General features: G+C 37.6%; 3 protein-coding genes across 8 annotated transcripts in view; 1 reads left to right on the top strand and 2 right to left on the bottom strand.

Moving 5' to 3' along the window:
- Positions 1-317, bottom strand: part of CNOT7 (CCR4-NOT transcription complex subunit 7) — a 21,119-nt gene extending 20,802 nt beyond the window's left edge. Inside the window, exon 1 of one of the 3 annotated variants that reach the window (XM_064511104.1) lies at positions 214-317. The gene's annotated coding sequence lies outside the window, so the exon portion shown is untranslated. Of the gene's footprint in view, positions 1-26 lie in introns of all 3 variants that reach the window. The other 2 variants (XM_064511103.1, XM_064511102.1) reach the window with 2 other exon arrangements.
- On the top strand, positions 308-22,947 carry VPS37A (VPS37A subunit of ESCRT-I). 2 transcript variants are annotated; one of them, XM_064511097.1, is made up of 12 exons: positions 308-574; positions 4,609-4,683; positions 5,595-5,709; positions 6,578-6,678; positions 7,599-7,815; positions 8,887-8,957; positions 10,083-10,210; positions 10,297-10,355; positions 10,448-10,516; positions 13,219-13,362; positions 14,110-14,190; positions 22,784-22,947. In XM_064511097.1, the coding sequence occupies exons 1-11, from the start codon at positions 447-449 to the stop codon at positions 14,188-14,190; spliced, it is 1,188 nt and encodes a 395-aa protein (XP_064367167.1). In that variant the 5' UTR covers positions 308-446; the 3' UTR covers positions 22,784-22,947. The 2 variants fall into 2 exon arrangements, with proteins under 2 accessions (XP_064367167.1, XP_064367166.1); XM_064511096.1 differs by lacking the exon at positions 22,784-22,947 and adding an exon at positions 14,506-17,746 and having other exon boundaries at positions 309-574.
- MTMR7 (myotubularin related protein 7) overlaps positions 19,948-23,067 on the bottom strand; it is a 50,485-nt gene continuing 47,365 nt past the window's right edge. For all 3 annotated transcript variants that reach the window (XM_064511095.1, XM_026104566.2, XM_026104567.2), the window contains 2 exons: positions 22,941-23,067; positions 19,948-22,472 (listed from right to left, as the gene is read on the bottom strand). In XM_064511095.1, the coding sequence (XP_064367165.1) occupies positions 22,113-22,472; positions 22,941-23,067 (487 nt within the window). In that variant the 3' untranslated portion in view covers positions 19,948-22,112. The remainder of the gene's footprint in view (positions 22,473-22,940) is intronic.

Below are 23,067 nucleotides of genomic sequence, written 5' to 3'. Positions count from 1 at the left end.
TCCCGCCGCCGCTCGCTCTGACTCACGGTGCCGGGCGGGCCGGGCCAGGCCGCGGCGGGTTGGCGAGGCCCGGCGGCGGCGGCGGCCCCAGGACGCCGCAGAGCCGCGAGTCGGCGCGCGAGACGCTGAAGCTGCTGCCCCCGCCGCCCCACCGCACAAAGCCATTACATCATCGCCGCGCGCCGCGCCGCGCCCCGACCTCTGCCCCCTCACCTCTGACCGCCCGCGCCGCCGCTGGCCAGGGCGCCAATCGCAGGCCGCGCCGCCCCGCCCTCCTTCACCCGCGCGCACCACCCCCGCCCCTCATAGGCGGGGCGGGCGCGCGGCGCGTGACGCGCGGGCGTGCTGACATAGGGGCGGGGCCGCCGCGGCGCTCGCTTGGCCGCTGGGTGCTGGCGGCGCGTTGCGGGGGGTCGCGGCCGGGCCGGGCCGGCGCCGCGGGGAGGATGAACTGGTTGTTCCCCCTGGCTAAGGGCAGCGGCTCCTCCTCGCCCGCCGCGCCGCTGCCCGCCCTCACCAGCCTGCAGCAGCAGAAGCAGCGGCAGATCGAGTCGCTGCGCAGCGCCCACGCCGCGTGAGTGACCGCGGGCCGCCCGGGCCTCGGGGCGGGGGACGGCGGCGCGGGGCCGGCGCAGCGGCAGGGCAGACCTGACCCCGGCGGGGAGCGGGCGGCGCCCGGGAGCCGGCAGGAGACCCGGCCGCTGCGCCGGAGGTGGCGGCGAGCCGCCAAGGGGCGGCCCGGGCTGTGCGCGCTCTGCGGGCGCCGCTGCAGGCTGGCCCAGCGGCCCCGGGGTCCGCCCGGAGAGGGGCGGGAGTTGTCGGTGTCAGGACGAAGCCCTGCTCCTCGAAACAGCGTGGCCTTTCCGAAGCGAAGACCCAGAAGCGTAAGCCTAGGAGCATACGGGGCTGCAGTCACCGTGGCGTAAGCAGCTGTGGCACAGCAGCGCTGCAGCTCCGCGGCCTGTTTTTCTGACTACAGTGCTAATTTGCTAATGACTGACTATATATTAGTAACTTGCTCTGCGGGCAACGTAGGGCCTTCTCCCTTCCCCTGCCCCCCAACGTACTGCCACCACACTTCTTACTACAAAATGATTCTTCTGCCCTGAGAGACTCTAGATGGCTGCATGCTGATCAGCCCTGCCTAGCTTTTAGAATTCATCTCTTGAAAGGAGTTCCACAATTCAAATGCTTCAAGTCGTGTTTAAGTGAGGGCCCATTCCCATGGTATGCATAGATGTTGGTTTTAGTGAACATGCGAGCATTTATCATGCTTCTTGGGATGTTCAAAAGACTGTTGAAGTGGAATGGCCAAGACTCCTCCAAAAGCTATCAGAAAAAGAAAAGGGAATGTTTCCTGCTGTGTCAGACTGAGGCCAGCAGTGGGAGGGAAACCAATTTCCAGCCATGGAAAAAAAAAGAATTAAGAGCTAAGTTTAACAGTTGCGAACCGATTGCCGTCTTAGTATTTGAAAATAGTGCATAAGAAACATAGGTATGACAGTGTAGTTTATCACTGGTTGTTTAAACTTAAATCCTTTCAGAGCCCAATTTTCACAAATATTTTGGAAGGATGGCTTGCTGTTTTTAAGAGCTATGTGGGTACACAGCAGCTTAAGCTTATCTAAACAGAAGTTTCTTTGCCTTTTAGTTTTACCCTTTTCTTTGTACCAGGGACTTTAAGTACTCAGAAAAAGGTATTTTATTGTTTTTTTTATTTATTTATTTTTTCTCACAGTCGGCTCACAGAACTGGTTTACTACTCGGTTCTGCAGACACCAGGGTCGGCATATATGGAGAGGGAATGGACCCTGCAGCCAGAAATGGACAAAGAGACGGGTGGGGAGATGGTAGTTGCTCAACTATAACTTTTCAGCAATGTAAACTAGCTTTTGTAGTCACTCGTAAGGATAGACAAAAAAAGCAAAAGGTAGGTGAATGAAAGAAGACTTTTCTTAAAGGAGGTTACAGCTGTTCAGACTGATTAATTAGGAGTTTCTGGGTTTCTTGTTTCATTTCTCCCTCCTCCCCTGACATTCATATAGGTTGTGCAGGGGAGGGGAGCATACCAATACACCCTTCTCAAAGGAATTTTGTAGGCTGACTGTTCAAGTATCTGACATATTAAAAGCAGGAACACATAGGAGATAACTCCAGAGAGAATCCTTCAGTTTAGAAGGAAGAGGTGGTGACTTCAGTGGGTGGTATATCATAATAGAGCCCTAACTCTCTGACTGGATTTTATCCCTTAGGGTGCTTATGATAATTCTTCAAATGATGTGTGTTATCTGTGTCAGGTTTCACATCATAGGGAAAGAGTGGATGCTAAGTTGCCTTTGAGAGGAATATGGGTGGGTAGGGCAAAGCATAGCTGAGTTTATATCTTTCTTCATTTATAACTGAAGCTCTAAAAACTAGAGTTTTAAGTTGTACATGCACATAACACTTCACAGGGGTACAAAACACTCCTGCACCAACACTGAACACACTTTTTCCATATAATTTATTTTGGGTTTTTTTGAGCAAGTAATGGTATGGAGGGTACTGGGGGGGGGGGGGGGAGGGGCAGGGACAATTCCAAAGTTGGGTACAAAGAGGCTTTCTGGGAACACCTAGCTGTCACTATTATCAGTTATAGCTGTGTTTGGCCCCCTTAGAAGGGTGAAGGAGGAGATGATGTTAGTAAGCAGGTGCAGGCAGGAGAGGAATCAGCCTACTTCTTAAGCCTACTTTCCTTCCCCCTCCCTCTGCATGTAAGAGATCTGCAGAGAATGGAGCAACTTCTTTTGACTGAGGCATTATAAGATGAAGCTGATTTTTCTGACCTCTTTTCTCTCCCAGTACCAGCCTAGTTATGTTTATGCTGTCTGGAACTGTTGCTTCTGAGCTAAGTTTACGTGTCCTTCTCCTCTTCATTCTCTGGAATGCCATCTTTCAAAACAGTCTTGCTCTTCATACAAATTGTAGACTGCTTTGAATGATGGAATCAACTTCTTATTAAAGCAGCTGTTTTTGAAGAGTCTGAGTAACTGGTCTGTTGCAGGAGGAGCCAATTTGGATTCATTCTGTTAATAGTTTCCTAAGATACGTGTTTTCTCACTCAGTGCTTTCAGGAGGGCTGTGTCTGGAGTGTCCTTGGCTTTACAGAGCTTTACATTTTTGCAAGTAGCTCTTCAGAGAAATACTGTTGAAAATATCTGTGTAAATGCACAGAACTCAGTGCATGTGGAAAAAATGACTCAAATAGTAAGAAAGTAGGTTAAGTGTAATGTATGCCTTACATATTTATTTGTAGGCAGCGTAGAGTGATACTTAAATGTGAACCAGGTGTAAAGCCTTGTGAAGGTAAATGTTTTGTTAGATAAAAATTGTTTTAGAAGAAAGTGGTGATGTGATGTCTTATAATAAGCCACTAGATGGGGGAGAATTAGTTGGGAGTGTTGGCAGATCAGCTGATAACACAAGGCTTTACAAAACAGAAGTGAAGCTTTGCACAGATTTGAAGATAGTAGGAAACCTGACTTTGGAATAGTAAATGGAAATTGGTGGAGGAATCAAAAAGGAGTTATAACAAAATTGATGGGTGATAGTGACTTTCTTGACATTTCAATTGGGTTAAAGGAATGGAATGGTTGGGAGGTCAACAGTAAGGAAGAAATCAAGAAAGATACTATAGTGTGATTCAGAATGTATTTTACACCTGCGTATTGTGTGGTAAAGTTAAAAATGCGGAAATGCTGACTGTTCTATAGTTATCATGGTCATCATATGAAGAAAAAGCTAAGTGTATATATCTGCTTTTTGTTGTGTTGTGGGAATTTTTTCTATAGCTTCTGTAAGCTTCTGTGACATTTCTGCAAGAATGAACTTGTCTGGTCAAATTTTCTTTATGATTTTTGGACAGCAGTGTATTTGTCTAAATTGCAACCAATGAAGCAGTTGAAGATAAAGTATCTTATATAAACAGCGGTACAACAACAGGAAAGGTATTCACTGTATTGGTAATTACAATAACTTTACCAAAGTAAGGTATGGGGTCTTGATGTAGGTCCTCATTTGAAAGTGTTCTTTTTTTTTTTTTTGTGCTAAATACTTTTCCTGGCAGAAATGGTATGGTGTCTGTTTAGGTATATAAAGGATGATATTCTTAAATATACTGTAGCAAGATTGGTTAAAAGAATTCATGTCTTATCAAGCAAAAAGCTGTCTACAATAAAGTTATCTTACGGTAAACCGTATGATATGCCATTTCTGTCAGAAAAACAGCAGTAAATACATTCATTAAATGCTTTCTCAAATAAGATTTCAGGAACATCAACCAGAAACTTAGGCAAGGGCATTGGTTCAATGCCTGCACACTAAAGCAAATGCAGTAACAAATTGTGTGGTGATTGTTTTTAACTTCCTAAAACTTATGTTCAAAATTATATTTGAAGTTAATTTAAAGCATATTAACTTATTCCACTGATTTCAATTTTCATCTTAAATGTTTTTCAGAAGAAAAATAAATGAAAAGAGTGTCTGAGGTAATGCCTTTTAGGTTGTAGGTACAAAGTCTGTTATATTGACCATGAATCGAATGCTAACAGTTTCTTCTTTGTTTGACAGCATTGCAGAAATTCAGAAAGATGTGGAATATCGACTGCCATTCACTGTAAACAACTTGACAATTAATATTAACATGTAAGCAGAGTAAGATACCTCTATACACATCCTGAAAATTAATATTGTTCTCACAAAAAGTCGCAGTAGAATACAAATGGCTCCCATCTCAAAACTGATTTCAGGAACTATAAACTTGACTTGCATTAGTAGTTTTAGTAACTTGAGTGAAATTAGTTGCGTTTATGATGCAGATGCTCAACTTCAAACATAACTGTTCCTTCCCATGCTCAATTTCTAAGAGATCCTGCTCGTTTTTAGTCAAAGTAAGTAGCAGAAAAAAACTAAGTGTTTCTGATGTCCGAGTCCCCCTCTAGTAAAAGCAAATTTAAACAGTAGCTTACTAACCTGCTGCTCGTTCCTAGTATTTACTCATGCCTCAGTAAGTATGATCTTCTGGATCAGAACTTAAAATTGATTTATGGCAATATTTCCACTGAATGTACATATTTTTGGGGTGCTTTCATTCTTTGCCTTGGCAAATACTCAAGATATCCTAGTCACAAGTTTTTATTACTTTAACTTCAAGGTTTTGATATGTTGTCTGATATTCTTACTGGCCATACTGCATTGTCTTTATTAGAAAGTTGTTAACTGTTAGAGAATTATTGTTATTAGAAAATATCCCTGACACGTTTGCTTTGTCTACAGACATAATTGCTTCATTGTTATCCTGTCCTTTTCCTCAGCAAATACTCTTTTCAGTTCCATGGAAGCCTAATATTCTAATCTCTCTGAAGTGGCATTACTGACTTCTAATTTTGTAACTGAATAATCCTCTTGTGTGGTTCACGCTATATTTCTGCATAACAGTTTTCATAGAGAAGTAAGCTTATGTAATTAGCAGTGTGTTTTCTTTGTATAAGAAGTCTTCTTAAAGCAAACTTTATTATGGGGTATAGCTGTAGTAATGGTTATTTTTATATTTGCAGCTTGCTACCACCTCAATTTCCTCAGGAAAAACCAGTCATCAGTGTGTTCCCACCTGTGAGACATCATTTAATGGACAAGCAGGGTGTATATGTGACCTGCCCACTAATAAGTAATGTATGTATAATTTGTAGCTCTACATATGTCTGCTATTAACTAGCAATTTTAATGCATGCCATATTAGGCTGTTGACAATCTTTCTGGCAAAAAAGACTTGCTTGGATCCTAATCCCTCTCAGATGCTCTTGGTCTGAAAAAAAAAATTCAGTACTATTCAGTACACTACTATTTTTTTCTATTACTACTACTATTACTGAATTCAGTATTCAGTATTTAGTACATCTGAAACTATTTTAAGTTTTGGTGACTTAGAAAATTACAGTCATTTTCTTCATAGTACCGGTAGCGCAGTTCTTGTTTCTCTATGGTATAGTCCAAAAAAAAGGAGGAAGATATTTTAAGACAGTTTTGTAGCCTAATGCTTTCTACCTCAATTCTGACAGAAAAGTGTGAAGGTTTTAGTTCTAACGTGCTGTATTTTAATAGGTTCTGCATTTATTTTCTTTGCCAACACAGATAGGTCTTTCAGAATGACACTTTTTCCAAATGTAATTAATGATGCTTTTTGTCTTGAAACCTTAAATCTTGATTTTTTTTCAAATGTAGCTCTGTAGCTAAGGGTTTTTTTGTTTGTTAGGAATGCCATGCTTAATTGATTCTCCATTTATAATGACATATTCAAAGTTTTAGTTTCTGTTCGGTTCTGAGTAGCTTTAGCACTTAAAGGAACAGCGTTTCTGAAGTATTTGGAGCTTGTGTATACAAGCTTACACTTGCTGATCTGTCTCTGAAATCACTTACAGCACTGCCATGTGGGTGTAGTAAATGGTCATGTTCAGCATGTTTCAGAGGTGTTGGATTCCAGAAATACTTTTTCTGATGTGTTTAGCTTCTTTAAATATATATATATATATTTTTTTACCAGTTTACAATGCATTCGGACCTTGGAAAAATTATTCAAAGTTTATTGGATGAGTTTTGGAAGAATCCACCAGTTCTGGCTCCTAGCTCAACATCGTTTCCATAGTAGGTGTTCATAAACATAATGAAACTATAGTAACTTATTTTTAAAACTGTAAAGATTAAACAAGGCATTAAGGCATGGAGGAAATGAAATAATGTAGTGAATTTATTGAGAGACTTATAACACCTCCACCCCTGTGTTTTGCAAATTGATGTGCATGCTTGATTACATGATTGTTTTAAGAAGCAACAATGAGTTGTGTTGGATTTATTGTATCAGCATGCTAATATGACTTTACATGCTTTTATTTTCTTGAAAATGAACAAATGTTTACATTATCAGAAGAAATCTTGAAGTCTCTATAGATTATCATGTGAGCAGTTGTATTTTTTTTCATGTTCTGTTAATAATCTCTCAGGCTAGGAAGTAGTTTTTGTCGCACAGATGTGAATTTAAATGATAATTGGATTAAATATGTAAGGATGGCCTGAGACGTTCAGCCATGAGTAGTACAGTTGTACAGACAAGACTGTAATGTTCTACATTACAATTGTGGATTTTAAAAAAAAAGATTCATGTTATTTAAAAGTACTTATGTATGTATTGTCAAAGCCACTAAATGCTATACTGTAAATAAGAATGAATAACACAGATGCATAGGACTTCTTTATGGAAAGTTTATGCCCTCATAAATTTTTGAGAAGCAGGTTTTTGAATACACTTCTGATTTGCTCTCTAACAACTAAAGAGCAATTGTTTTATGGCTGCTTTATAGTAGGATGTAACTTAACAGACTTGTGTGACTATAGAGCTCTGCAATAGATAAAGCGAACTTACTGTGTTAGAAGTAAATGAGAACAAAAATGTTTATCTTCTTCTAAAAGTTCAGTATTATCTCTTGTACATGCTCTAGTAATTGTAATTCAAATAAGAAATGTGCTATAAGCCATTGGTTGCTGATGATCATGGTCTTTGTTTTTAGCCTTTACAGCAAACCAGCTGGAATGCCTCCATATGCTCCTCAGGGGTTTCCATTTCTTCCTCCGTATCCACCCCAAGAAGCAAATAGAACTATAGCCCCTGTGCCAGTTGCTGAATCAGTTCCTTCAAGTTACACTCCAGATAAGCCTGCTGCTCCCTCTTATGGCTTGATTGCTGATCTGCCACTGCCAGTTCCAACAGCAGAAGCAGTACTTCAGGTTTGTGTGCTGAGGTTCGTTGCTCAAGTTGTCAGACACTGGCTATGAGTCTCCTTAAAGACAGACAGGGCAATGCCACAAAACTGAAGGGATCCGTCTGAGTGTACTTAATTGTTTTGCTGGTGCTAGGAAAATGAAACTGTCATTTTGGTTGTGATGGAAAAGGTTCTGAGAACAACACTGAAGGCAGAGCGACAAGTTTCTTTTGTGAGTTTCAGTGAAACTAGACTTTGTGCTAAATGTTTTTGTATGTATTTCTTTTGAGCTACGCTATATTCTTAAGTATATAGTGACTGTTTTTACGACCATGGAAAATGAAAAGCCCTTCTATACAGGATTTCCTAGATAGAATTTATCAGATGAGAACAGTATGTAGTCTCCAGTCTTTACATGTAGGGTATTTTTCTGATTTTCACTTGCTTCAAATTAGCTTCTCTTCATGGAGATTTTGTGTGTATACCCCCTTCCCCAACACTCCCTCATACACACATTCCTCCTCTTCTGCACTCTAGAGGGAGTTTTTTGAATCTCTTCCAATAAGCTCAATATCTAAATGTTTTGTGTTTCTCTCATCGTGAGGTTAAAATTGTCTTTAGAAACCAAAGCTTTTTTACTCTCAGAAGGCACACTTTGTTCATATGGTAGAACTGAGAATTTTTACCTTCTATGAGGACAGATAATTTTCTTCTCTAGAGACTTTTTTCCTGAGGGTTATGTCTGTAAACACCACATGTGAGATACCAAAATTTCTTTTTCTCTATTCTTATTTTTCTGAATTACTCCTCCTGTGTCTGTCTTGGGTCATTCAACTCATTTTGAATGGAGCACTTAGCAAGATGGAATTATCTTCCTCCAAATTTGGCTACTCTTTTGTGACATGCTGCCTCAGATGTTCCCAAGTGTTTTTGTTGCTGTGATTGAGTTAGACTTTTTATTAGGAGACTAGTGCTATAGCTACTTACTACTTTGTTTTTATTGGCAACAGATATTCATTTCCAGGCTTGGATTATCAAAAATTATTGAGAAATTGCTGTTCAGAGATTTGCTAAGCATTCCTAAATTTCCCTTTAGGTTGGCCAGAATGGACTTACTTACAAGATGCCTGATGTTCCTGATACATTTCCAGAACTCTCAGAACTAAGGTAAATTTTTAGAATGTGACAAAACTTTTGTATTTTGCTGGTCTGCCTGTAATTTTTGTAGTAATTCTGAATACATCACTGACAGTACTTTGTAGAAGTGATAAATAGGAAAATTATTTTATGACCGTACAATTTGCTAACTGATAAGTAAGCCTTATATTTAAGTTTGCTTCTTGTTTAGGGTCTTCTCAGTGGAAATGATATTTCAGGATTCAACACCTGAAATAAACTTCTATTTGTACTCTTTCTAACTATTGAAGTCTTCTGCTCTATCTTCTGGTACTTCACCAGGGACTTAATTGCTGCTAATAGAACAACTGTAACTCTTGAAGAAGGCAGCATAGGAAAGTGGACTTGAGAGTGGCTTTGCATCAGAAGTATTACCTTGTCACAATTCAAAAATCAAATCAGTTATTTTCACAGGAACTTGTTCAGATCTATTGAGACAGGCTCCTTAATCTGTTGTCTGTGATTGAAAGGATTATTATTTAGTTATTAGTTATGAAAGGATCTTAGGAATGTGGTTTATTCACTTGCTGATCTCATCTTTAAGGTGTTGTCATAGCTTACTAATTGGAGGCTTTTCTCTAAAGGAAAGAAAAGGACCTTTAGCAAGAACAAATTCTGTTTTTTGGCTGCTCTGGATACTTTGTGTTGAATTTAGCCAAACAGACTATAAGTTCTAGCAGCATCTTTAATATATAACAGAAAGGCTTTGGGGTATGGAGTTCTTTGCTTTGTGTGTGGTGGTGTTTTGTTTTGCTTTTTAGAAATAAAACACTTCAAGGAAGTCTCGTACTTCCAGCAAAACCAGCTTAAATTCCATGATTCTGTAGGCAGCTGAGGCTTTAGAATTCGTTGGCAATATGATCGGTGTATCTAAAAGTCATGAATGGTATTGCAGCTGGGCTGGATAATGTTAAAAAATGCTTTATGGGAAGTAAAGCTTGAAATGAGAGACACTTTCACACCCTGCTTTTTAAACTCTCTGTTGCAGATAGTAGTACACATAATCCAAATTTATAAGTAAATACCTCAAACTTTCATGTTTTGGCAAAAATGAGTAACTCTACATGTAATATTTGCTGTTAGCTTTAAATCTGCTTTCTGTCTGTTTGAATCTAGTGTATCGCAGCTGACCAATATGAATGAGCAAGAGGAAGTGTTACTGGAACAGTTTGTGAGTCTACCACAGCTGAAGCAAGTCATTACTGATAGAGATGAGTTAGTGAAAAGCATTGAAGAGTTGGCAAGTAAGTTGTCAAAACACTAGCATCTCTGGCTGTGTTCCAGGAACTGAGTCCTTAAAAAAAATAATAATAGTGACTTTATTTTACAGAAAAAAACTTGTTGTTGGAGCCTAGTTTAGAGGCAAAAAGACAGACAGTGTTGGATAAAGTAAGTGAACGATGAAAACTTTTCCAGAAAAAGTAGTTGCAGTGTTCTGTATTTTCAAGGGGGTAAAAAACATTCTTTCTTTTTACTTCCAGTATGAGCAACTCACACAGATGAAAGCAGCTTTTGAGAAAAAGATGCAAAGACAGCATGAACTTAGTGAGGTATATAATCTCTGTTTCATATAATCTTTTAAGAGTACTTCACTAATACTGAAGTTTTGACTTATGCCTTTATTCATGAAGAACATTCTTCTGGTTGAACTCTGCTTTTAAGAAATAGTGAGATTCATTTGCATCAAGTATGAACTAAAACAGAGTGAAGTGCCAACTAATTTAAAAGCAAAACAGTGTTAAGATTGCACTGCTGTTTTTTTCATCGTACAGTAGAAACAAGGTTGGAAGGATGTGATGAATGAGCCTTTTGATCTGTTCTTAGGTTTAATCTTACGGCAAACAGTTCTAAGAATAAAATTATTTTTAATAAAGCCTTGTTAAATTAATGTACCATTTAACATAAGGAATCTGTAAAACTGTACCTGATGAAAATGGTTCAAACCATTGCTGTACAACTTTAAATTCTGTGATTCACTAGGTATGCCAGTATGTTACATATGATGTCAAACTTTGCACATTCTAAAGCACAAATAGGGGAAAGTCATTACTTCAGAACACAGCTTGGTTAAGGAGAGAGTAATTTCTTAGTATATTTACCAGGTTATATATTAAAAGATGTAACTTCTCATGAAGTTTTTGATGTAGAAATTGTTTTATTGTTTGCAAGGTTTTTATTTGAGAGTATAACAATTCATAGAGACAGCATGTATAGTATCTGAATTTTTAAATGCCCAAAGTGTAACAAAATGTGAAATCACAAGTAGGTAAATTATATGATATCACTAATGAGGTCATTTAGTTTGCTCTAAATGAATTGACTGTTTTCTTGCTTGAAAATGAGAACAGACTGACTGCTAAATGTCTTCTTTCTGTGTGATGTAATTTGGTCTTAAAGCAGACAGACATAGTCAGTTGGCACTGAGAAACATTCTACTTCTGTAAGAAACCTCTCAAGAATAGGATAAAACACCCCACTGTTACGTTAGCTTTCTTCTTTTCTAAGTTTGATTTGCTGATTAATGGTTAGGAGGCTGAGAGCTGGAATTGCAGCTGGATTTTTGTGCTCTTTTTTTCCCACATGTGCTGTATCTTTGAGATACTTGTTTTGTACCAGTCTGCTGGTATTTCTCCTTCAAAATTCCAGGCAAGTCTTTTCCCTTTTACTGTGGGTATATTTTAGTTATCTTTTATGAGAGCGAACTTTCCTTATTTTACACAAGAGTACTGATTAAATCAACAGGATTTCTTTTGGTTACATTACAGCTTTATGGCAGGCAAACCAAATATTTTTCATGGGGTAGAGGAAGGAGGGTCGAAGCATCTAAAATGTTAAATCTATATAAAAAATACCTTAATGCTGCATTTATGGCTCTGTACAGACTCCTACTGAAAAATGAATCATGTTCTGACCAATTCTCCCAGCATAGTGGAGGAAAAATAATGAAATTATACACAGTAAACAGAAATAAAGGTTTGAGTTTATAAGAATATATAAGAATGAATATAGCGGACCAGATTAGCAGCCCATCTACTTCTAGAGTAGGCAGTAGTGTCTTGCATAGCTTACCCTGGATTCTTTTCCACAAGTTCCCTTCTAGGGGGAGTCTTTTAGTCTCCCTTTTGATCATGTCTATTTCCAATACACATAATATCTTGTGGTAAAGAGTTATGTAGTTTAGCTGCATACTCTGTGAAGAACCACTTTATCTTGTTTGTTGAATCAGCCACCTACAAACATCAGTTGATTATCTCTATTTTTTGTAGTGAAAGATGCAGTGAACGTGTAATCCCCCTTTACTACGCTGTTCAAGACTTTTTTACTTATCGGTCTTTGTCTTTTCTGGACTAGACTTCTAATCTACTAGTTTGTCATAATTTGATATAAAATTACTCCTTGCTCTTTGATACTTTAAATACACAACCAAGCCCAAATCTGTAGTTGGACTTTTAGCAGAACAGTTTTTCTGTTTTTTCTAACTGCTTCAGGTGCAATAAAGTAAGAGGCCCAGTATAAACTGCTCTGAGGTTAGCTGAGTAAAGACAATGTGAAGCAGTAGTTTGTTCAAAGTTGTGTTTCTCCTAGCAAAATATTTTTCTCTTTGCCTAATTTAAGGCTTTGCCTAATTAAGACTGCTTAATAAGGAAAAAAAAATACTTAAGTTTTGCAGAGTTATATGTGGACATTATTTTCCATAATACCTATTGGAGGGACTGAGTGAAACTACATATTAATAGCATTCACTTTTGAAAACCTAAATTAGGATTGACTGAATCATTTCAAGGCTGTTTAAAAGCTGAACCAAAAGGGACTTTTATCACCTTAAACTTTTCCAGTTCATAACTGACTTTGAATTTCAGTAGAGTCTATTTATTGAAGGCACTTAAAAGCAATTCTGTTCAGAAAGTGTGCCCTCAAGAACCAGACAGACTTACAAGCTGGATGCTTTCAATGGTGTGGAATATCAATGAAGCTGAAAAGCTTTATACACTTGTGAGAACAAGATTGTGAATCAAGTTGAGATCAAAAACTAAACTGGCAACACTTTCCTCAGATTGAATCATTTCTAGTTTATCAATTTACACTGTTTCTTGGAGATGATGCTCCATTTAGTCACTTACTCTTTTATGTAATAATAATAATGCTCTATCCATATATCCTATGTTTATTTAGTTGTTTATCTATCTTGTTCTTGGAAACATGAATTTTGATGGACAGTTGTAATATTACATAAGTATTTTTATTTTCTTAGAGTTGCAGTCCAAGTGCTCTGCAAGCCAGACTGAAGGTAGCTGCTCATGAAGCTGAAGAGGAATCTGACACTATTGCAGAAGACTTCTTGGAAGGCAGAACAGAAATAGATGACTTTCTCAGTAGTTTCATGGAAAAGAGAACAGTATGTAATGAACAAGTCATTCTAATCTGAGAGATACACAGTGCATAGAAAATAAATTTCAGACTTAAGCAGACTTGAGCAACCTTTGATTCAGAATAGTTGTTTAGCGAGCTCCAGCAAAAGAAAAATATATCCATAAGCAGCTTCAGTCCCTTTAAAATGGAATCTGTGTTCCTAAGGAGCATAAGCTTCTAACACAGGAGTACAAGGATCTCCTGCATTACACTCTAGGCCTGTGCTGTTGCAGGTATTTTTGTGTCCCACGTTCTTCTCTATCTTCCTTATATTTTTACAGGATAGCCACAAGGACATTTTTGAATTTGGGAATAAGTCCGTAGAGAATGATCTGTTGTATTAAGCAGCCTTAACCCTTAATTTGTTAAACTATCTAAACTCTAGTTATTCTGTTGATGGCTATCAATAGAGGCTATTGATAGGTAACATGTTCATAAATCACCTTTCTTAATCATGGTCTGACAAGAGCAGCTTAGTAGTGTACCTTTTCCTTAAAGATGTCTAATAAATGCATTTCATAACATAGGAAATGATTCTTTTCTGTTGTAATTGCTTTGGAGTGATGTTATCAAAATATAGACAATTATTCAGCTTGAATTTTGGAAGGGAGGTGGTTCACAGGACTTGCCTTTTTCAAAGAGCCTGCAAAGTAGCCAAATCATTAATGAGGAACTGCAGTATGTGTAGTACAAAATTCCTTTCAGGAATCACTGGTCCTGTCTTGTATTTTAGCTCTGCCACTGTAGAAGAGCCAAAGAGGAAAAACTTCAACAGGCAATAGCAACGCACAGCCAATTTCATGCTCCGCTATAGGTAAATTGCTATTTTAATATTTGTGGTGAACTCATTTTTATTTTTTAAATCTGCCACATTGTCGCACACTTACTAATTGGTAATTGCAAATTTATTTACTACAATATGTGGTGTTCTGATAATTCTTCATATGGAAATTAAGTTCAAGTGAAAATCATTAGTTCCATCTACTGTTTTTGTTTAGTGAGAGAAAACAGTCAATAGCTACAAAATTTCTGTTTAGGACTATATGTGCTGCACCTGTTATCAATTAAATCTAAAACTTAATATATGAAGGAGTTAATAATGTCTAATTATGGAAATTTGTCTTTACAGAATTCCTGCAAACTAGACCTACCAAGAGAAGAGTGAGCAAACCCAATAAAGCACACTTTATAATAACTATTATTTGCAAATAAGCATTTCATCATATGTGGTTGTATTTCTAGAGGAGATCGTATAGAGAGCTGGGACTGTTTTTGTACAAATTAGAATGTCTCTTTATATTCTCATTGTACTCAAGAAATCCTTCTATTGCAATCTTTGCACTAATTTCTTGTATTTATTGTTGATAGTTCTTATTATACTTGAGTTCCTGCTGCTATACTCCATTCTTCAGAGATTAAATATCAAAACATGTAATTTTGACTAGCTTTTTACATTTTTATAAAAACATGATTCATATCTTTTGTATTCTTAACTTTAAACATAGGTTTGGCTTGATCTGTGAAAGAGTTTGAGACAGCTGGTAATAGGGCTTTGGAAACTGAAATTAATTATTTGAGATTGTCAGTGAATTCACAGGCTGTTTTTTCTCGAGGCCAAAAATGTTTAACAATCTTTTTTTTTTAAGTAATAATACAAAATTAAATATAGCCTGTATTGTGTTTTGGATAAGTAGATTTGACTTAAGCAAAGTATGTTTTGGAACAGATTATATTGCAATCAATGAAATAAATGATCTCTAGATTTAGTATGTTACTCAGCACTAATGGAATCTTGATTTCAGGAGTGGCATGCATGGTACCTACCACTGTAATTAAATACATCTTTCATTTAGCAATTTCATTTTCATACTTGGTTTTACTTGAGAAAGAAAAAATTCAGGTCACTTCCTAGTTTTGGTGTCTCATACAACATGAATACATTCATCATGTGAGGAACTCAAAAGCACTTTACAAAAACTTAATTCTGAAGTTTTGTGAAGTAGCAGTGGTTTTCTTTGTTTTTTCTTTTTTAGGAATAAAAACTGTTTTGTCTAGGGTTACACAGTGTATTGTGTCAAGGGCAGTGATGAAAATTTGGAACAGTGAGTCTTAATCCTGTCCTTTAATCACTGAATCTTGTACTTATGGGGGTTTGTATTTGTGGGTTGTTCATTTGGTTTTGCTTTTTTGTTAAGCTGGCCCAAAATCTGCCATTAGATGTCCCAAGCAAATAGAACTATGAACCAAATCAAAAAAGATGCTTAGGTGCCTGAAGCTTGAACCAGTGCTGCTGGTTAAGTAATGATTTGAAGGATATCTCCCTCCACATTGTTTCCACTGAGTGTGTATAACACTGCCTGTTTAATGACATTGCACTTCTGCTAACACACTAACTAAAGTCCTAATTCAAAATGAGACCCTGTAAAAGGTTTTCTGGATGGTCTGAGTATTGTAATCCCTGCAGCTCTGCAGAAGATTTAAGATGCACTCTTGCCATCAGTGTTACCTTTTTGGCAAATTCAATCTACTTTTGCACTGAGTGTGCAAGTTGTTCTGGATCTCTTTCTGAGTATCTAGGTAAGAAGCTTAAAGACTGGACACACAATTCTGCGTAGGGTTATTTTTTTCCTTTCTCTTAACAGAGACCACCTCCTGCTGAATGTTATGTGATGTGTTGTGGTGCTCTCCTAAGACTGAACTTTCTAGTTAGGTCACCTTCAGAGGATTTGTTTCCCAAACAAGAACTAGTTCTCAACACTTCAACTTTTCCTCTTAGGCTACTCCTGTATTTACCAAGACAGCAAACTTATAGATTCAGGGCTGCTTCATGCAGTGTTTCTGATAGCACTGAAGGAGAGTCTAGAAGAAAATGTCAATGTTCAATATCATTTCTTAGTACGGTGTTTCTTGTTCAGGGATGTGAATGTTCAAGGCCCTCTCTTTTCTCCCTTTACATGTTCTCTTGTATTGTTGTTCCTGTTCCTACACTAACTTCTCCTGTTTTTAGCCGCTCATGCAGTCACAAACTCTTCCCTTGAGAGAAGCACAGAAGTCTGTATTCACTGAGGGTGTGCTGGGTTAACTACAGGTATCCTGTAACATGCAGGAAGGGCCAACCTGTTTCTGGTTCTCAAAGAACAAGCCAACCTATTACTGGGTTATAGCTCTCTCTTTTTTGATTTAGTCTCACGCTAGTTGTGCCAATGATGTTGTTTTTTCTCTTAATCTTTGGTCACCAGAAGACGTAGTAGAACACTGATTATGTTCTGCCAAATAAATAATGGTAAGTTGTCAGGTTTCTAGCACACTAGTAGGGTTCACTGTTGAACTCTTCCCTTACCTTATCATGTAGAAAGGTCAAGTGGAGGTGTAACTCCAGCATGAAACAACTTCTTATGAAGTATAAGAGAATGGAAGCCACTATTAGATGCGTGTTCTGAAGTTTCTTAAAATGTGTGAAGTGAGCTCTAAGCAGCTTGGAATAGTAGGGAATGTACAGTGATTGGCTTCTGGAGAGAGCTGCATTTCATACTGAGGTGTTCTAAGTGAAACAGTGAAATAAATTAGCATGAATATGAGATTTAGCATGAAATAAAAGAACAAGGAGGTGATGTGTCTTCACGGCTGCTGTAGTTTTTGGGGGGAGGGTTGCATTCTGTTGTGCAACAGCTGATTGAGTTGGCTTTTGATATATTTTAACTTCTGATCTCACTGCTAAATGTTTTCTGTGGTTGAATTTAAGCTTCTTATTCCTCCCTGAGTCAACTGACTACTGAAATCCAGAACGGAAGTCTCTGTATAGCAATTGTAACTGACTTTATTTTACAGTTTCTTTGATTTGCAATATAAGTCTGTGAAATCAAGTTACTTTAGGGTGATATATACTGGTGGTATACATAAGGTGGTATACAACTGTGAAGTTAATGGCACTTTCTGTTGGGGGTTATAGAAGAAAGTTTCTAGATTTCACAGTATGTTTGACATGCTAATCTTTCTTAAAGGCATTGACTGTCAGCTATGTACAGCTATGCTGGTCACAACTACAAGCAATAGACTATATAAGTTCTAAGTAGTACCTAATGTTCTTACTATAATTGTTGTTTGCTCTGTAAATACTCTGCAGCTTTGTCACTTTGGACCTTGACCAAATACAGAAATTAGAAATCTTTGCTAGTCTTGTTTCTGTCCAAGTTGTTTCCTTCAAAGACTAGGAATGTTCTCTTTAGAGAGATTTGGAGACTTTCGGGTAAAGCTGAATTAAAACTCTGGCAACATACTTAAGTCAGTTATCACAGCCTTGCTGTGTACATGACTCTGAAGAGTGAATAATGTGTTAAACTTGCAAATAAATGCTTTGGGATTTTTAACAATTCTGGTAACTGTGTACATTGTGGGTGGATTTGTGTCTTGCAGGACTTGCTGGGTGGATACAGAATTGTGTTGGAAAACATTTTGCAAACAACAAGCAAAATACACAGTCTGCAGTAAACTAGTTGAGGACAAACTTCCATTCTTTAACTCTATTCAACCCTTTTGACAGCAGCAATTCTTGGAGCCTTCATCACTAGAATGAGCTTATGCTTTGATAAGCCCATGTTGTGGCTCTGTCTATTGCTTTTGTAAATGCTATGTTTTGGTCAGATACTGGTAAAGATCAAAATTTTTATATAGTAATAAGCTAAAAGGAAAACTTACATACCAATAATGAGTGAATACCTTAACATAGTAAGAAAATGATGGCATTGTTTAATTTTTTGGAAACAATAAATGAATCAGAGTAGCTGTGGCAACCAATACACTTTAATGATGAGTCCTTGCCTGAATTTGGTCAGTATGAGTCTAATGGACCAATAAGGTTTCATTAGCTTCTTTTCCAGAATGTTTTGTAATAACAGACCACTAAACCGCATTTTAAAGACTTAAAATAACTTGACTGCAGGTACTTTACTGGCAATTTAAATAATATGACTATGAATGTTTATCTTATCCTTTTTCTCCTATCCTTACCTTTTCTTTCTAGCTATCCATTCTCTGGCAGTGTCTCTGGCCTCCGAGTTCTGGGTTTGTGCTGGTGTGGTACTCTTCTGGCACTAGAGCTGTGGCAGCCTTTCCACTGGTCTTAGTACTGTGATAAGCTGAGATACTTTTGACTTCTCTTCCCCACCCATATGTTCCCCCCCACACCCCACCCCGCTTCCCCAGTGAATTGCCAATGCCTTTCCTGTCACTGGAAGATTTTCAGTTACAGTGGTGTTTACCTGTATTTGCACCACAGAGTGGAAGGGAGACCAGTCAACATACAAGCTACGCTCAGGTTTCCACCTATATATAAAAGCAGCCCATTGTCTTGACTGCGATGCCAGGATTTCTGTGTGCATATGGGAGCAACATCCACACAAAACCCTCAATTTAACTCATCAGCAGTGACAGAATGCTTATCTTCATTGCAAAGGCTACCTTTTAATTATTGCTTTTTTTTAGATTATTATTAGTCTGTTATCAGACATGGTTTATGGTATACAAACTCTTGCTCTGGCTTGCCTCACATCTTTAAAGAATGCAGCTCTCCCCTCTGCTAATTTCAGAGACCTTTCCTTCCCACCTCCCTCCTTTTACTGTTTTTTTCCCCCTTAATCATGACTATATGACTTTCATTTTGAGCTGCCTACTCTTTTTTCATCGTATTTCTCAGCTCTTCAAAATCTATTTCCATTTGTTACTGCCTTTGCCCGTTGTGTATAGATCTACCAATAAAAGCAGCTAATGTATTCATTTTCCCTGTCTGTTCTTCCAGCCAGAGATTTTTTTATAGAGAAAACTTAGCTGTTTGATCCCATTGCCTTCAGTGTCACTTTGGTACATGTTTTCATACTGAAGAACAACTTGAATTCAATGAGGCTAAAACTATACCACAGAAATCTCTAATACTCTTCTAATCCCTTCTTTCCTGCGGTTTGTCATGCTCATTGGTGTCCTATTTCAAATTACAATGGGCTTATTGCCAAAGTTGAAAGGATTTACAGCAGAGGGAAGACCCCCACAGGCTACAAGAAATTAAGGTAGTTCACTGTGCGTCTTTTCATCCTTTCTGTTTTGTTTTCCCTAGGAAAAAAATGGGCCACAACAGACTCCCATGTAATGAATGCAAGTCAACTGAGAGTTGAGTTAGTTTTCTTAGTTATCATTCGTAGATTCCTTCCTAGCTTAAACTAATGAATTCAAGTATGAAATTAGGAAAGATATGAAAAGCCCTTTATGTAAGTGACAAAATGCTTCTTGAGTAACTGAAGAATTTTGTTGCAAAAATCAGGAAAGCAAAACATCCTTTCATGCACTAATATAGAAGAACATAACACTGCATGACCTAAGTATTTATTTGGAAGTATTTCTCAGCAGGCTAACATAATGCCACAAATACATACATTACAATGAGAACAATAATAGCTAATGCAAAATTCTAAGGACTGAAAGATGCATCACAGAGCTGCTAAGTAAAGACTTCATTTAAAATATGCTAATATTTTAGTTGTAAAGCTAGTTGCAAGAAATTGCATAAGCAGCATGAAGACAGTGCTTTAAATTTGCATATGTTCATGTTCTGTATTTATTTTGAGACGTATGTCTAATAGCACACAGTAATACCACAATTTTACATTTTAAAGATGTGCAATATTGCCTAGTCTCAAACTCATTAAGCAGAATATTTTTGTCTCGTTTTCATTGCTGAATTTACAGCATGTTTATTTCAAGAAAACCCATTCAAAATTTCCTTTAATGCCATAAACTTTACAGGCTATGTTCAAAATATGAAATATATTTTTAAAAGCACAATTAAAATCAGGGCTTTCATTTATTAAAAATCCATAAAGATTAAAAAACAGAAGGCTAGATTCTCAGTAGATTTTAAATGATCATAGCTCTATTTTAATTGAGCTACAGTGATTTCCCAAATTGAGGATCTGACCTTTCCAGTATAACATTAAGATGAATCTTGCCATTAGGAATTGAATTATTTGTCAAATGCAGAAGCTCTCTTAAGAGATTGTTCATAGTACTGAAGTTGACGAACTCATTTTTAGTAAAGGAGTTTCTTAGAACAAAAAGCCATACCACAAAAGCAGACTGAATAATAAAACCTTAAACTTCCAAACTGAGGTATATTTATATAATTTAACTCTGCCTGTAAGTCTATCCTTGAAGGAATAGTATGAAATACAACTAAAATAAGTTACACTTCTACCATGCTATTTTTAACTAGAACACAATACCAAGTTGCCTCCAAACAGGTAAAAGCAGACATACAAATTATATTTTAAAATGCTTGCTTGAACTATTTATTAAAAAAAAATATAATTGCAAGAATTACAGCCTCGTGTAAGCTGTTTCAAAAAGTCCCAAGTTTTAAATATTTTTCCAAGGTTTATTTCTGTATATATGATTATGAAAGCTATAGCTCTTATGATTTGGAACTGAAAATTTTTAAACCAAACTTGGAGAATAAACTTTGTTTTGTTGTTCTACTCCATTTCAACTCATACGTAGAAAAATGCTGAAAAATGAGCAAAGAATTCTTTTAATTGGTCTTTTTATTGCATTAGTATTGCAGTGTTCAGATTGGCAAGTCCTGCAAGGGAAATTTTGTGTGCAGATTAAAAAAATTAATTCTGCTTAGTTTATTTTAAGCACTAAAATTGGAAAGAAATACTATTTATACTATTTCTTTTATTAGCATAACCTTCCTTTAATTTTGACCTTGGAGCAATACCTTCAAAAGTGATTTAGGCTCCTTATTCTCCATATGGTGTAGATACCTCACTCCCACTGAAATAAAATATTGAAAAGCAGGAATCAAAATAGGCTGAAGAATCTATATTTTCATTACCTTTAACATGTTAACCTTTATATCTCATTTAGACAATTCTAAAGAGGAGTAAATTGTAAACAATAGAACTTCAGAACAAAATAAGAAGTCTGGAGTACCCTGCCTGACATTTATCTTGTAGAGTGATGTATTACTATAAACACCGTGCAAGTATTTTTATATTCCTCAAAGGTCTGCACACAGAAACCATTGAAATTTTGACACTGAGTGAGATTCGAGTACAAACTGGACTCACTCAGGTGCAGCAGCTATTCACTCAAGGATCTTTTGCCAGGAGCAGAGTCCCCTAAGCAAGCATATTGATTTGTTGGTGTTATTTTGCCTTGAGAGATTTTAATAGGAGAAGATGCAAAATAATTGTTGAAATTGAAAACTTAACACCTCCCATGAAAAAAAAATGTGAAGAATATACACAATATGCCTGAAGGCAAAAAAGGTCTACAAAAGTAAGTTTTGATTCACCAGTAAGGTTAACACTATCTTCAACTTTGTTCATATGTATAAGAGAATACTTTGGAGTTTCACATCTTTGGAGAATTATTATTTTGTACAATAAATTACGGAAATAAATTTACAAATTAAGGAATAATGTGCAGTTAAAACAAACATCACAATGGCTTAAATAAATACTTGTAACAGCAGAGAGTACTATTCTTTAGTGTTATGTCTTACAACTAATAATGGCTTGTTTTGCTTAGATCTTCACTTACACAATTGCACAGTTCCCTTTCTTTGGGTTATCAGTTTCTTTAGGCCACAGACTATTTCCATTCTCTGTCTGATGGAAAAAAAAGTCATTCCAGACTGAAAGACAACTGTATCTGAATCTGGATCCTTGCTGCTATGAAGGTATTTCAGACTGCCAGAAATACAGCTTCATCTGAATCCTTGCCACTGTCTTCACTAGGCAAGCAGCCACCATTGCTTGGGGACCTGCAGCTTAGGTCCTCCACACCTGACTCCTGATCACTGTTAGCTGAGAGATCAGGATCAGAGCTTTTCAGGTTGTCCTGTGTCAAAATCAGGGCTGAATCTTCTTCGTCCCCTTGTGAAGGGCTCCGGGATGGGAATGATTTCAGATTGCTGTTATACTCCTGGGGAGTGTTAGCCAAGCTGATGTTAGAAGTAGAGCGTCCTAACTCTTTGTTTTGGTCTTGTTGCTTACTCTTGACTTTATTATCATTTGATTGCACTTTCTGAAGACTTGCCAATCGCTGAAATAAAGGAAAAATTATATATTACAGGAATATATTTAGAGACCAGTTCTCCTCTTATGTGTTTTTGCCTTATAAAAAAATATATATATAAAAACTAAGTTCAGAGTCCAGCCCAACTGTCATCCTTTAAAACTGCCTATTTGACTATTAATGTTTGTAGGGTATGAGAAGTACAGAATTCTGTCACATTCTGGTGCTGAATGAGTTACAGAAGGATATAAAACTTCTCTCGAGTAGTACGTTTGCGCCAACATCAAGGTGAAATTTTATTCTTAAAAAAAAAAAACCAACAACTTTGTGTCTTACAGATGCCAAAAGCAAAACATTCCCCATATGTGAGAACAAGAATGATGGCCAGACATCCTCAGGACAGAAGATGATGTAGCACATGGGGATTGTGCAGTATTTGGAGCTGGGTTTAGTTTCACTTCAGCTGTGAAGCTTGGGACTTCAAATATTTATTACCTCTCCTAAGACCTCCAGCTCTTCTTCTAGCTGCTGCGTTTCTTCCTTCACTGCCATCAGATAATCAGTAACTGACTGTCGTGGATGCATCCCCTTTTCGAAGCGGTTGTACATACCGCTCCAGAAC

Source organism: Dromaius novaehollandiae, chromosome 4, assembly GCF_036370855.1.
Source record: "Dromaius novaehollandiae isolate bDroNov1 chromosome 4, bDroNov1.hap1, whole genome shotgun sequence".
NCBI lineage: Eukaryota > Metazoa > Chordata > Aves > Casuariiformes > Dromaiidae > Dromaius > Dromaius novaehollandiae.
Note: the sequence above shows the minus strand (reverse complement) of the source record. Positions and strands in the feature narration are given on the sequence as shown.